This window comes from Lithobates pipiens, unplaced genomic scaffold (genome assembly GCF_037356315.1).
Source record: "Lithobates pipiens isolate NorthernLeopardFrog02 unplaced genomic scaffold, aLitPip1_a1.2 Scaffold_30, whole genome shotgun sequence".
Lineage (NCBI taxonomy): Eukaryota > Metazoa > Chordata > Amphibia > Anura > Ranidae > Lithobates > Lithobates pipiens.
This window is the reverse complement of record NW_027507791.1, coordinates 84,967,235-84,982,480: the sequence shown is the minus strand read 5'-3', so window position 1 is coordinate 84,982,480 and position 15,246 is coordinate 84,967,235. Positions and strand designations below refer to the sequence as shown.

Sequence of the window (15,246 nt, the reverse complement as noted above, 5' to 3'; positions counted from 1 at the left end):
GTAATAACCGATGTAGCTCAGCAGCCACTCAGCTATTATTACAAGCGGCGGGAGGGGACAATCCCCCCTCCCACTGCTCTTATAGACCCCAGATCCCTCCATAAGAATACCTGTCACTGCTTTTTACTGTCACAGGGGATGTTTACATTCTTTCTGACAGCAATAACAGTGATACATTTTTTTATCCTTTTTTTTTTTATAGGACAGTGTAAAAAAAAAAAAAAAAAAAAAAATATTTATAGACAATGTTTAAATCTAAAGAATATTGGCACCTGATATCGGCTATCGGCCTGAAAGGCAACTGAGAAATCGGCATCGGCCCTGAAGAAACAATATTGGTCGACCCCTACACAAAACCCTGACAAAAATGCACATGTAGGCGTTTTGATGCTGTTCCATTGATATGGACCCAAAAACGCACCGTCTCAGGAAAAAAATAAAAATAAAAAAAATCCCTGCACCCCTTGCAAAAACATACTTGAGAAACTGCATAGATGTGAAAGGAACCCAATAGGAGAGCATATTAAATCGTCTGTCGTGCGTTCCTGCACTTCTGAAAACAAGTTAAAAATGCACAACTGTGCAAAAAGCCTAAGCTTTAAAAAGTAAATGGCATCACACAGCAAATCTCTTCAACAGGAAAAGTGCGTATGATCCCATCATAATGAGCAGTGACGGCCCGCAATACAGGGGCGCCGTCCCCTCAAATTTCACATGCGGAGCGCTGGATGTATGAATTCCAATGGAGTTTTTTTTTTTTTTTTTTTGAAGCATGCCATTAGAGCCGAAGACTCTGATAGATTTCAAAGAAGAGTGGGCTAGGGGGTTCAGAGCACTGGGCCCCGAGCACACCTACTTGTGTTACAATAGCGAATGAATATCCGCTATTGTCTTCCTAATTCTCCTCCCCGGACAATCAGGAAGCGGGTCACCCGATTGGCCAAACAGAGAGGTGATCCAATTGCCCGCTTAGGAGGAGGAGGAGGGAGGAGATGCATGGTGCACGGAGGAGAGAAGGGAGGAGACACATGGCGTGAAGCAGGGAAGGAGACCCAGGAGTGGCCATCGCCCGCTACCTACCAGGGGGGATAGGGATGGTGGGTGGTGCAGATGAACTGACCGGGGGGAGGGAGCCCCAAAATAAATATATATATTCAGAGGCGATTCAGTTCGCATTGTGCGCTATATAAGTATTTCATTCATATATATATATATATATATATATATATATATATATATATATATATATATATATATACACATACATATATACATACATATACATACACACACACCACTGATAATGAGGACTTACCTAGAGCCTCACTCATCCATGGTATATGATTCTCCACATCTCCGATCAGTTCTGGGAATTCCTCTGTCAGGTTGGAGCACTGTTTCTGGATATAATACACTCCTGGCCTGCTGGTTTTCTTCTCAATGATATCCAGAAAGTCCGCCAGCTTCATGGATCTCTCCTCTGGCATGACAAACTTGTCCTTGTATACGGCATCAGCATAGCCATTGGGAGTAACAGCCACACTCACATTCTTGGATCCTATACAGGTCCTGTATATAGAAACATGGTTACACTTGATAATAAAGCCATTCAAAGTCAGGATTGAGGTTAGAACAGCTGCCGGTTGTTTATCAGCTGCTGGTCATAAATAAATGACTACTTTTACTCATTACAGGGACATCAGATTACCCTCAATGATTCATTGTCTACAAACACAATACTGTTTGAGTGGCGGGATTCAACTGTTGAGTGACAGTCGCCACACTCTGAAAGGTTGTCACCACGTTAGAGACTGATGTATGCCCTACATATGTGTCTCATCAGTGTCTGGGTGTCACTCATCAATTAACATAAATGTATGCACCCCAATAATATGTTAATTAGAATTCTGTGCTTAACCGAGATGTAAGCCACCACATGAACTCTCTGTTGAAAATGTTTCCTGTTTGTTACTCTGATCCATAGCTGACCCAGAAAAGTTCTACACTCACTGGCCACTTTATTAGGCACACCTGTTCAATTGCTTGGTAACACAAATTGCTAATCAGCCAATCACAAGGCAGTAACTCAATGCATTTAAGCATCTAGATGTGGTGAGGACAACTTGCTGAAGTTCAAACTGAGCATCAGAATGGGGAAGAAAGGGGACTTTGAACGTGGCATGGTTGTTGGTGCCAGATGGCTTGGTCTGAATATCTGAAAAACTGCTGATCTACTGGGATTTTCACGCACAACCATCTCTTGGATTTACAGAAAAAGAGAAAATATCCAGTGAGTGGCAGTTGTGTGGACGAAAATGCCTTCTTAATGTCAGAGGAGAATGGGCAGACTGGTTTGAGATGATAGAAAGGCAACAGCAACTCAAATAACCACTCATTACAACCAAAGTATGCAGAATACCATCTCTGAACGCACAACCCATTGAACGTTGAAGCAGAAAACCACACTGGGTGCCACTCCTGTCCGCCAAGAACAGGAAACTGAGGCTACAATTCGCACAGGCGCACCAAAATTGGACAACAGAAGATTGGAAAAACGTTGCCTGGTCTGAGGAGTCTCGATTTCAGCTGTGAAATTTAGATGGTAGGTTTAGAATTTGGTGTAAACATAAAAGTGGATCCATCCTGCCTTGTATCAACAGTTCAGGCGGGTGGTGTAATGGTGTGGTGGATATTTTCTTTGCACACTTTTGGCCCCTTAATACAGATTGGGCAGAGTTTAAACACTACAGCCTACCCGAGTATTGTTGCTGACCATTTCCATCCCTTTGATGGCTCCTTCCAGCAGGATAATGCTCCATGTCACAAAGCTCAAATCCTCTCACCATTGGTTTCTTGAACATGACAATGAGATCACTGTACTCCAATGGCCTCCACACTCACCAGATCTCATTCCAATAGAGCACTTTTGGGATGTGGTGGAACGAGAGATTCTCATCATGGATGTGAAGCCGACAAATATGCAGCAACTGCATGATCATGTCAATATGGACCAAAATTTCTGAGGAATGTTTCCAATACCATGTTGAATCTTTGCCACAAAGAATGAAGGCTGGGTTCACACTTGAGAACGCAGCGGCTCACAGCAGGTGTCCGGTGCGTCTCCATTCACCATTTCAGCCTGAATTCGGACCTGAAACAGACTAAAAGTGTTTGAAGTCCAGCTTCAGGGGAAGGGAAGGGAAGGGAAAGGAAGGGAAAGGAGTTGACATGTAGAATTTTTTGAAAGAGACCCGGAGCTCCCAGTGTCCATTCAGACATGGAGCCGTGATTCAGAACTGCCTCCTCCTTCTCCTAAGTGGCCAATTGGCTTGGACTGACAGCAGTAAGAGCCAATGGCGTTGCTGCTGTGTCTCAGCCAGCCAATCAGGAGGGAGAGTCCCGGACGGCCGAGACACTCGTGCACATCGCTGGAGAAAGATGGGGCTCAGGTAAGTATTAGGGGAGCTAGTGCACACAGAAGGCTTTTTATCTTAATGCGTTAAGATGGGAAAAAAAAAAAAAAACCCTTCTGCCTTTACAACCACTTTAATTCCCCTTTAAAGTGGTTTTAAACCCTTATAAACCACTTTGACCTACAGGTAAGCCTAGATTAAGGCTTACCTGTAGGTCCAAGAAATATCTCCTAAACCTATACGGTTTAGGAGATATTTACCAAAAGACAGGCACCGCTGTCTACGGGCGCATGCGCCATAGACAGCGGCGTGCAGGCGCACTATCGTCGTTAGCAGCATGCCGCTGCTAACAGTGATATGCCGTTAGTGGCGGCTCCCGTGCGCATGCGCGACGTCATCGCTGTTCCGGCGCTTTGAGTGGCCAGAGCAGCGATATCCAGAAGAAGATGGACGCTACGTACTACAGGGGACAGCGGTGACATTGCTGGCTCCTGTGTCAGGTAAGTGACACATAATGGGCTACTATGCGATGCATAGTAGTCCATTATGCTTTACCTTTGCAGGGAGACAGAGGAAGTAAACTCATCAGGGTTTACTTCCTCTTTAACCTCCCTGGCGGTATGATTCAGTCTAGAATTAGGTGCTGAAAGCGGTACAATTATTTTGCATGGAAATCTGGCGTTTTATTTTGTAGTCCTGTAATTCTTAGGAATAACGCACTTAAATCTCTTCAAACCAGAGTCTAGCAGACATCTCGGGTATGATAACGTTTATAATATAATAAAGAATAATAAAAATTATTCAATAATGTAATCAAATCCTAAAACACTGAAAAAGGGATACTTTCTGGTTGCTATGGACAATCTCCAAATTCCAGGCAGAAAAAAAACAGTATTTATAATATAAAAAAGTGCATGCAGGGCACTGCACAGACCACTAGGGGACAAAGGGGATGTGTACATTTTTTTTTATACAGTACTGTAATCTGTAAGATTACAGTGCTGTGTGTTTTGTGTCTTTTTACTTTTTTGAATTTGCTACCGATCTCCGCTCCCGTGCGCCGTAACGTCGCAGGGAACGGAGCTCGGCGGCACTCGGCACTGTGAATCGAGCGGAGGACAGCTCGATCACACAGCGCGGAGGACATCGCTGGATCCCGGGGACAAGGTAAGTAAGTCTCACTGTGTCCTCCCTTGCATCCAGCGATGCGATCCCAAGTCTGGCTCGGGGTTACCGCTCCTGCTAGTAAATTCCCAACCCGAGCCAGACTCGGGATTACCGCAAGGGAGGTTAAAGCTCAACTCAAGGGAAAAAAAAAAATAAAAAGACTATCCTTGCAGTGATTTCTAGGGCCTTTTTCACATGGCTGGCCAGGAGGCAGTACAAGCAGGCAATCTAGCCGAAGTTTTACCACTCCTTGACTGTTCACCCAAAACCTACATACACTGCCTGTCAAGCTTGCCCTTTTAAGTCAATGAAGCCGCAGTGCAATCACAAAGGACCCGAGAAGAGGAGGAACGGGGCTGCTCTGTGTAAATCCAACTGCACAGAAGAGGTCATTTTAACATGTTTGTTTGTTATTTTTTTAAATGAGCCTTTACAATCACTTCAATTCTCTTTAAAGCGGTAGTAAACCCGCAATTTTTTTTTTAAACCTGCAAAGCAAAAGGCATAATGAGCTAGTATGCACCGCATACTAGCTCACTATGAAATACTTACCTTAGAACGAGGGCCCGATCCACGCGGAGGGAGCTGACATGCTCCCTCTGCGTTTCTTCCGGGTATCGCGGCTCCGGCGCTGTGAGTGGCCGGAGCCGCAATGTCGTCACTCCCGCGCAGATTTCATTCCGGCCGGCCGGCCACTGCCGGATTTTCAGGCCGAGAATCCCCTTGTGCGCATGCGCCGCTGCAGTCAGCGGCGCATACCGAGGGGAATATCTCCTAAACCGTACAGGTTTAGGAGATATTTTTTTTTACCTACAGGTAAGCCTTATTATAGGCTTTCCTGTAGGTAAAAGTTAAAAATTTGAGTATACAACCACTTTAAGCATCTACAGACAACCACGATCTAACACTTACCGATCTAGCCCTGTAAAGAAGAAATCAGTGTACATACCTTTTTTTTTGAAGCCCAACCGACCCAATGCCACACTGAGCTATCAGCAATGGCTTCACTGTGAAGGCGGGTACAGAGGACACTCTGTGGGTGACGTCACTTTCCATTCATTTCACAGCCACTATCGGCTGTGCCCTCTGCAAAGGGTATGTATACTGATTTCTTCTTTACAGTGCTAGAAAGGTTAGTGTTAGATCGTGGATGTCTGTAGATGCAGGGATTTCAGTTTTAGGGTGGACTTCTACTTTAAATCCAAGCTTTTATTTATTTATTTTTCCCCTACAAAGAAGCATGCTCATCATGTTGCCTAATGTGCTGATACACCTTCCATATTACACAAATTATCTGCAAGAATATCGCCTATACCTGAAACACGTCAGAGCTACAGCTCCCGTACCGAAGGTAATCGAACGTCCACTTGTGTAGGGCTGGCCAGTGGTTGAAGGCATTGCGTATAACACATGGTCTGTTCGGGCTCAGCCAATTCTGATGAAACTGCAGCGCTGTTGGAGGATCTTCCAAGTAAGAGATAGCGTCTGATCCATGGAGCTCTAGAGAAGACAGAAAGTAATATCACACATGACATTTGATTTAACTCATTTTGCAGCTTGGCATGAAAATGCAATGTCCTCCTGTCTGCTAGCATCACACCTCCTGATTAAAAAATAGGAGGTAAAAGGCCAAAAAAAGTAAGAATCATTTTACAAAAATGATTCACCTTATTACCATGCTCTTGGGCACTGCATTGACATTATTGGACTTCACAATGGGACTCTGGGAAATCTGAAACTCCCCAGCACTGTACATAAGCATATCCTTAGCTTTCCCCGGATCTGACAAGAATGCCCAGTGATGCCAACCTCCTACATTCGATTCCCTTTGTGTTTTTTTTAAAGCAACAGTAAACACTGCTTGATCACTAGTACCTACCAGTAGGTGTATAATAAAGCCTACCTGTATGTACAATAAATATGCTACATTTTAGGCATTTTTGTGATCTAAATGCAGCCCTTTGTTTTTAATTGGCCTGGACACACACAAAAAAAAAAAAAAAAATACAAAAATCTGCATTGTTGGACAGTATTTTATGCATGTATATACATGTAAGACACCTCAAAAATAGAAAGAATTTGTACGTTCAAATACGCACATTTACTATACAGCCAACTCCTTTTATGCAGGAAATGATGTTCAGAAATCAGTACCGTGTGCAAGTACCATAAGGCCCCTTTCACACTGGGTCGCTTTGCAGGCGCTATGACGCTAAAAAATTGCGCCTGCAAAGCATCCTGCTAGCAGCATCTTTGGAGTGGTGAAGGAGCGGTGTATACATTGAAATCAATGGGGCAGCATGGCTATACCGCCGGAAAAGCGCAGCCTTGCAGGCAGTTTTAACCCTTTTTCGGCCGCTAGCAGGGGTCAAAACCGCCCTGCTAGCAGTCAAATAGCACTGATAAAACGACTGTAAAGCGCTGTTTTACCTCCGACACCGTTCCCACCCTAGTGAGAAAGGGGCCTAATGGTGGCCATAAAGTATATGCTTTGATTTTTTTTTTTTCCCTAATGGATGTGTGATTTATTATTATACACAATTTATATAGCGCCAACAGTTTACGCAGAGCTTTACAACGTATAGGGAGGGGAGGGGGGGGGGGGGGGGCTGGGCAACACAATTACAGTACAGTTCAATACAGAAGGTCCGTAGAGCTTACATTCTAAAAGGGAGCGAGTGGTGGCACAAAAGGTAATACCTGCAGAGAATGATTTGATGGGGGTCATCCAATCAGAGCAATGGAATTGAAAAAGAATAAACAGGCACAACATCCCTTCTGATTGATTTAGACTGGATCTAGGCTTGGTTCACGCTAGTGCGACTCTAAAACCGCATCATTTCTAATGTGACTTATCACACTCTATGGCAATCAAGTTGCATTAATGTAGTGCAGGAACCTTCTTTTTTTTTTAAAGATGCTGTGACTTTAGTCACATAGATTGGAACAGGTGTCCTTAAAATAAATCGGTTTTAACTCGTCATGTAACTTTGTGTTTCACTAGTGAGCGCGGAGCCTCAGATTGGATTGCAGCCGGGATCACGGGTGTTTGTCAATGCCCTCTGCTCTTGGCCTGAGATTACCTGTGGCACCGGCTAGGGACAGGTGACCTGCAATGTCCCCTGTCACATGCATAGTACTCACCCCGGACCTCCTGTGCCAGATCCTGCATGCTGCTCCATACAGCTGCCATCTTCCAACATGGCCGTGCTGAATACCTTGCCTGTCACATGACAATGCCCAAAGGGCTGCAGTGCCATCTAGTGGATATAAAGAAGTGACAATCTGTGTGTCAGCATCGTCGTGGAAACGGAGAAATAGGGAGGTACCGCCTCCGCCTTACCCACGTGACTGCCATTCCTTAACCACGTGAATGTAGGGGGTGCGGTTTCTGTTCTCTCCTCCTAATCCCTGTTATATTCTCATATTATTCTAATCTGTTATGAACCAAATTCCATCCAGATCTTAGATCGCCATTTCTTATAACTAATGGAGTTTATTCATTTTAAATAAGAGAAATAGAAAGCTCTAGATTTGGTTATATGTCCTAAATGAACTTTTCAGTTTAAATCAGTCAACTTCATTGCAGGGGAATTACAACAAAACAAACTCCATGCAGATCTTCTCTCAATCTGTTTAATGGAGTGACGTCATTGAAAAGATGGAAAAATATGTGGGGGCAATGGCTGGTGTTGGAAATTCACAACTTCTGACCAAGGGCATTATTTCTATTATTACCTTGTGATATAACATGAAATAGTTAAACTCTCCCTAATGCACAATCAGTGGGAGCCCTGAGTGTGTAATTTGCCACATCACCTGCCACCAGTTGCAGCTTGTTATTTGTCAACAGATGTAGCTTGTTACTTGCTATGTCGCCTGCCACCAGATGCAGCTTGTCACTTGCCACGTTGCCTGCCATCAGATGCAACTGGTCACTTGCCACCAGATACAGCTTGTCATGTCACCTGCCACCAGATGCAGCTTGTCATGTCATCTGCCACCAGATGCAGCTTGCCATGTTACCTGCCACCAGATGCAGCTTGCCATGTCACCTGCCACCAGATGCAGCTTTTCACTTGCCACATCACCTGCCACCAGATGCAGCTTGTCACTTGCCACAACACCTGCCACCAGATGCAGCTAGTCACATCACCTGCCACCAGATGCAGCTTGTCACTTGCCATGTCGCCTGCAAATGAAGCTTGCACTTGTCACCGGATGCAGCTTGTCACTTACCACGTTGCCTGCCATCAGATGCAACTGGTCACTTGCCACGTCACTTGCCACCAGATACAGCTTGTCATGTCACCTGCCACCAGATGCAGCTTGTCATGTCATCTGCCACCAGATGCAGCTTGCCATGTTACCTGCCACCAGATGCAGCTTGCCATGTCACCTGCCACCAGATGCAGCTTTTCACTTGCCACATCACCTGCCACCAGATGCAGCTTGTCACTTGCCACAACACCTGCCACCAGATGCAGCTAGTCACATCACCTGCCACCAGATGCAGCTTGTCACTTGCCATGTCGCCTGCAAATGAAGCTTGCACTTGTCACCGGATGCAGCTTGTCACTTACCACGTTGCCTGCCATCAGATGCAACTGGTCACTTGCCACGTCACTTGCCACCAGATACAGCTTGTCATGTCACCTGCCACCAGATGCAGCTTGTCATGTCATCTGCCACCAGATGCAGCTTGCCATGTTACCTGCCACCAGATGCAGCTTGCCATGTTACCTGCCACCAGATGCAGCTTGTCACTTCATCTGCCACCAGATGCAGCTTGTCATGTCACCTGCCACCAGATGCAGCTTCTCACTTGCCACATCACCTGCCACCAGATGCAGCTTCTCACTTGTCAACAGATGCAGCTTGTCACTTATCATGTCACCTGCCACCAGATGCAGCTTGTCATGTCACCTGCCACCAGATGCAGCTTGTCACTTCATCTGCCACCAGATGCAGCTTGTCATGTCACCTGCCACCAGATGCAGCTTCTCACTTGCCACATCACCTGCCACCAGATGCAGCTTGTCACTTGCCACAACACCTGCCACCAGATGCAGCTAGTCACATCACCTGCCACCAGATGCAGCTTGTCACTTGCCATGTCGCCTGCAAATGAAGCTTGCACTTGTCACCGGATGCAGCTTGTCACTTACCACGTTGCCTGCCATCAGATGCAACTGGTCACTTGCCACGTCACTTGCCACCAGATACAGCTTGTCATGTCACCTGCCACCAGATGCAGCTTGTCATGTCATCTGCCACCAGATACAGCTTGTCATGTCATCTGCCACCAGATGCAGCTTGCCATGTTACCTGCCACCAGATGCAGCTTGCCATGTTACCTGCCACCAGATGCAGCTTGCCATGTTACCTGCCACCAGATGCAGCTTGTCACTTCATCTGCCACCAGATGCAGCTTGTCATGTCACCTGCCACCAGATGCAGCTTGTCATGTCACCTGCCACCAGATGCAGCTTGTCACTTCATCTGCCACCAGATGCAACTTGTCATGTCACCTGCCACCAGAGGCAGCTTCTCACTTGCCACATCACCTGCCACCAGATGCAGCTTGTCACTTGTCAACAGATGCAGCTTGTCACTTATCATGTCACCTGCCACCAGATACAGCTTGTCCCTTCATCTGCCACCAGATGCAGCTTGTCATGTTACCTGCCACCAGATGCAGCTTGTCACTTCATCTGCCACCAGATGCAGCTTGTCATGTCACCTGCCACCAGATGCAGCTTTTCACTTGCCACATCCCCTGCCACTGGATGCAGCTTGTCACTTGTCAACAGATGCAGCTTATCACTTGCCACATCGCCTGCCATCGGATGCAGCTTGTCACTTGCCAGGTCACCTGCCATCAGATGCAGCTTGTCACTTGTTAACAGATGCAGCTTGTCACTTCATCTGCCACCAGATGCAGCTTTTCATGTCACTTGCCATATTACCTGCCACCAGATGCAGCTTGTCACTTGTCTACAGATGCAGCTTATCACTTGCCACGTCACCTGCCACCAGATGCAGGTGGTCACTTGCCATGTTGCCCACCATCAGATGCAGGTTGTCACTTGTTAACAGATGCAGCTTTTCACTTCATCTGCCACCAGATGCAGCTTGTCATGTCACCTGCCACCAGATGCAGCTTGTCAGTTGTTAACAGATGCAGCTTGTCAGTTCTTCTGCCACCAGATGCAGCTTGTCACTTTCCACATCACCTGCCACCAGATGCAGCTTGTCACTTGCCACGTTGCCTGCCACCAGATGCAGCTTGTCACTTGTCATGTCACCTGCTACCAGATACAGCTAGTCACTTCATCTGCCACCAGATGCAGCTTATCGATTGCCACATCACCTACCACCAGATGCAGCTTGTCACTTGTCAACAGATGTAGCTTGTTACTTGCCATGTCGCCTGCCACCAGATGCAGGTTGTCATTTGTCAACAGATGTAGCTTGTCACTTGCTATGTCGCCTGCCACCAGATGAAGCTTGTCACTTGCCACAACACCTGCCACCAGATGCAGCTTGACACATCACCTGCCACCAGATGCAGCTGTCACTTGCCATGTCACTTGCAAATGAAGCTTGCACTTGTCACCAGATGCAGCTTGTCACTTACCACGTTGCCTGCCATCAGATGCAGCTTGCCACTTGCCACATCACCTGCCACTAGATGCAGCTTGTCACTTGCCATATCACCTGCCACCAGATGCAGCATGGGCATCCTCAGCTCCTCAATACCTTAGAGTAGAGAGGTAGGATGGCATCCTCAGTTCCATAATACCTTGGAGTGGAGAGTTAGGAGGGCATCCTCAGTGTCTCAGTACATTGAGGTGGAGGGGTAGAAGGGCATCCTCAGTTCCTCAATACTTTGGGGTGGAGGGGTAGGAGGGCATCCTCAGTTCCTCAATACTTTGGGGTGGAGGGGTAGGAGGGCATCCTTAGTTCCTCAATACTTTGGGGTGGAGGGGTAGGAATGCATCCTCAGTTCCTCAATACTTTTGGGGTGGAGGGGTAGGAGGGCATCGTCAGTTCCTTAATACTTTGGAGTGGAGCGGAGTGGAGTGGAGTGGGGAGGGGTAGGGGGGCTTCCTCAGTGCCTCCGTACCTTGGGGTGGAGAGATGGGAGGACATCCTCACTTCCGTAATACCTTGGGGTGGATAGTTAGGAGGGAATCCTCAATGCCTCAATACTTTGGGGTGAAAGGGTAGGAGGGCATCCTCATTGCCTTATTACTTGGGGGTGGAGAAGTAGGAGGACATTCTCAGTTCCTTAATACCTTGATGTGGAGAGTTAGGAGGGCATCCGCAGTGCCTCAATACTTTGGAGTGGAGGGGTAGAAGGGCATCCTCAGTGCCTCAATACTTTGGGGTGGAGGGGTAGGAGGGCATCCTCAGTTCCTCAATTCTTTGGGGTGGAGGGCATCCTCAGGGCCTCAATACCTTAGCGTGGAGAGGTAGGAGGGCATCCTCAGTTTCTTAGTACTTTGGAGTGGAGAGTTATCCTCAGTGCCTCAATACCTTGGAGTGGAGAGGTAGCAGGGCATCATCAGTTCCTTAATACCTTGCCGTGGAGAGTTATGAGGGCATCCTCAGTGCCTCAATACTTTTGGGTGGAGAGGTAGTAGGGCATCCTCAGTTCCTTAATACCTTGATGTGGAGAGTTAGGAGGGCATCCTCAGTGCCTCGATACCTCAGGGTGGAGAGGTAGTAGGACAATGTCAGTTCTTTAATACCTTATGGTGGACTTTTAGGAGGGCATCCTCGGTGCCTCAATACTTTTGGGTGGAGAAGAAGGAGGGCATCATCAGTGTCTCAATACTTTGGGGTGGAGGGGTAGGAGGGCTTCCTCATTGCCTCAATACCTTGGGGTGCAGAGGTAGGAGGGAATCCTCAGTGTCTGAATACTTTGGGGTGGACAGTTAGGATGTCATTCTCAGTGCCTCAATACTTTCAGGTGGAGGGGTAGGAGGGCATCCTCAGTGTCTCATTACCTTAGCATGGAGAGGTAGGAGGGCATCCTCAGTTCCTCAATACCTTGAAGTGGAGAGTTAGGAGGGCATCCTCAGTGCCTCAATACTTTGGGGTGAACGGGTAGGAGGACATGTAGAGAGGTAGAAGGGCATCCTCAGTTACTTAATACCTTGAGGTGGAGAGTTAGGAGGGCATCCTCAGTGCCTCAATAATTTGGGTGGAGGGGTAGGAGGGCATCCTCAGTGCCTTATTACTTTGGGGTGGAGAGGTGGGAGGACATCCTCCATTCCCTAATACCTTGGGGTGGAGAGTTAGGAGGAAATCCTCAGTGCCTCAATACTTTTGGGTAGAGGGGTAGGAGGGCATCCTCAATGCCTTATTAATTTGGGGTGGACAGATAGGAGGACATCCTCATTTCCATAATGCCTTGGGGTGGCCAGTTAGGAGGACATTCTCAGTGCTTCAATACTTTGGGGTGGAGGGGTAGTAGGGCATCCTCAGTGCCTCAATACTTTTTCAGTGGATGGGCAGGAGGTCTTCCTCGGTGCCCCGATACCTTGAGGTGGAGAGGTTGGAGAACATCCTCAATTCCCTAATATCTTGAAGTGGAGAGTTAGGAGGTCCTCCTCAGTGCCTCAGTACTTTGAGGTGGAGGGGTAGGAGGGCATCCTCAGTGCCTCGATACCTTGGGGTGGAGAGGTAGGAGGACATCCTCAGTTCCTTAATACCTTGGGGTGGACAGTTAGGAGGGCATTCCCAGTGCCTCAATACTTTTAGGTGGAAGGGTAGGAGGGCATGCTCAGTGCCTCAATACTTTCAGGTGGAGGGGTAGGAGGACTTCCTTAGTTTCTCGATACCTTGCAGTGGAGAGTTAGGAGGGATTCCTCAGTGCCTCAATACTTTGGGGTGGAGGGGTAGGGCAGAATCCTCAGTGCCGTTTTATTCGGGATGGAAAGGTAGGAGGACATCCTCAGTTTCTTAATACCTTGTGGTGAAGAGTTAGGAGGGAATCCTCAGTGCCCCAATACTTTAGGGTGGAGGGGTAGGAGGGCATCCTCAGTGCCTCAATACTTTGGGGTGGAGGGGTAGGAGGGCATCCTCAGTTCCTCAATTCTTTGGGGTGGAGGGCATCCTCAGGGCCTCAATACCTTAGCGTGGAGAGGTAGGAGGGCATCCTCAGTTTCTTAATACTTTGGAGTGGAGAGTTATCCTCAGTGCCTCAATACCTTGGAGTGGAGAGGTAGCAAGGCATCATCAGTTCCTTAATACCTTGCCGTGGAGAGTTATGAGGGCATCCTCAGTGCCTCAATACTTTTGGGTGGAGAGGTAGTAGGGCATCCTCAGTTCCTTAATACCTTGATGTGGAGAGTTAGGAGGGCATCCTCAGTGCCTCGATACCTCAGGGTGGAGAGGTAGTAGGACAATGTCAGTTCTTTAATACCTTAGGTATTAAGGTGGAAGGGTAGGAGGGCATACTCAGTGCCTCAATACTTTCAGGTGGAGGGGTAGGAGGACTTCCTTAGTTTCTCGATACCTTGCAGTGGAGAGTTAGGAGGGATTCCTCAGTGCCTCAATACTTTGGGGTGGAGGGGTAGGGCAGAATCCTCAGTGCCGTTTTATTCGGGATGGAAAGGTAGGAGGACATCCTCAGTTTCTTAATACCTTGTGGTGAAGAGTTAGGAGGGAATCCTCAGTGCCCCAATACTTTAGGGTGGAGGGGTAGGAGGGCATCCTCAATGCCTTATTACTTTGGGGTGGAGTGGTAGGAGGACATCCTCAGTTCCTTAATACCTTGGGGTGGACAGTTAGGAGGGCATTCTCAGTACCTCAATACTTTACTTCTTTACACCATAAGCCTGAACAATAACCTGTCGAATCCATCTAGAGATAGTGGGTATTGATGCTGCCTGGTCCTTTTTGGTGTCTTCTGGCAGAATAAATAATCAGTCTTTCGTATTTGAATGGTTGCCTGCAGATAGATACTGACTGTTCTTACAACATCTAAAGAGTGTAACAACTTCTCCACGGACTGCAGATCTGATGGAATCCCGAAACCACTTTAGGCAAAAAAGTCAGGTGAGGATGCAACACCACCCTGTCTTTGTGAATAATAAAATTTGGTTCTTTACCAGAAAGAGCTGCTAACACTGATACCCTTCTAGCCGAGGATATGGTTACCCGAAAAAACTACTTTTTTGTCAAAACATCTAAAGAAACATGGTGCAATGGTTCAAAAACCAAATTCAAATCCCATGGGCACACAGGAGGCTTAACCAACGGATTCAAGCATAAAGCCCCCTGAACAAAGGCCCGGACAAGGGAATGAGAGGCAAGCAGTCTTTGAAAGAATACTGACAAGGCCGGGATTTGGCCCTTGATAGTACTCACCGTAAGCTTTATTTCTATGCCTAAGAATAAAGGCAAGGATCGTGCTAATGGCATACTTTCTAGGATGCCACCCCCTGGATTCACACCAGGAAACATATGCCTTCAGGATTTTGTAGTAGATGAGCCTGGAAGCCGGCTTCCTAGCATTAACTAGAGTGGACAAGGCTGGCCCCAAGAGGCCATGACCCTTCAGAATGTGGGTCTCAACTGCTAAACCGTCAAATTCAGACTTCGTAAGGCAGGATGGAATATTGGACCCTGTGAGAGTAAATCTGGGCACAGG

At 47.2% G+C, this 15,246-nt stretch overlaps 1 protein-coding gene across 2 annotated transcripts in view; it reads right to left on the bottom strand.

Annotated features, from left to right (window-relative positions):
• JMJD7 (jumonji domain containing 7) overlaps positions 1 to 7,878 on the bottom strand; it is a 33,258-nt gene extending 25,380 nt beyond the window's left edge. The window contains exons 1-3 of one of the 2 annotated variants that reach the window (XM_077464538.1): positions 7,725 to 7,878; positions 5,896 to 6,080; positions 1,316 to 1,569 (exon numbers count right to left, since the gene is read on the bottom strand). In XM_077464538.1, coding sequence (XP_077320664.1) covers positions 1,316 to 1,569; positions 5,896 to 5,978 — 337 coding nt within the window. In that variant the 5' untranslated portion in view covers positions 5,979 to 6,080; positions 7,725 to 7,878. The remainder of the gene's footprint in view (positions 1 to 1,315; positions 1,570 to 5,895; positions 6,081 to 7,724) is intronic. The other variant, XM_077464537.1, reaches the window with a different exon arrangement.
• Positions 7,879 to 15,246: the final 7,368 nt, after the last annotated feature.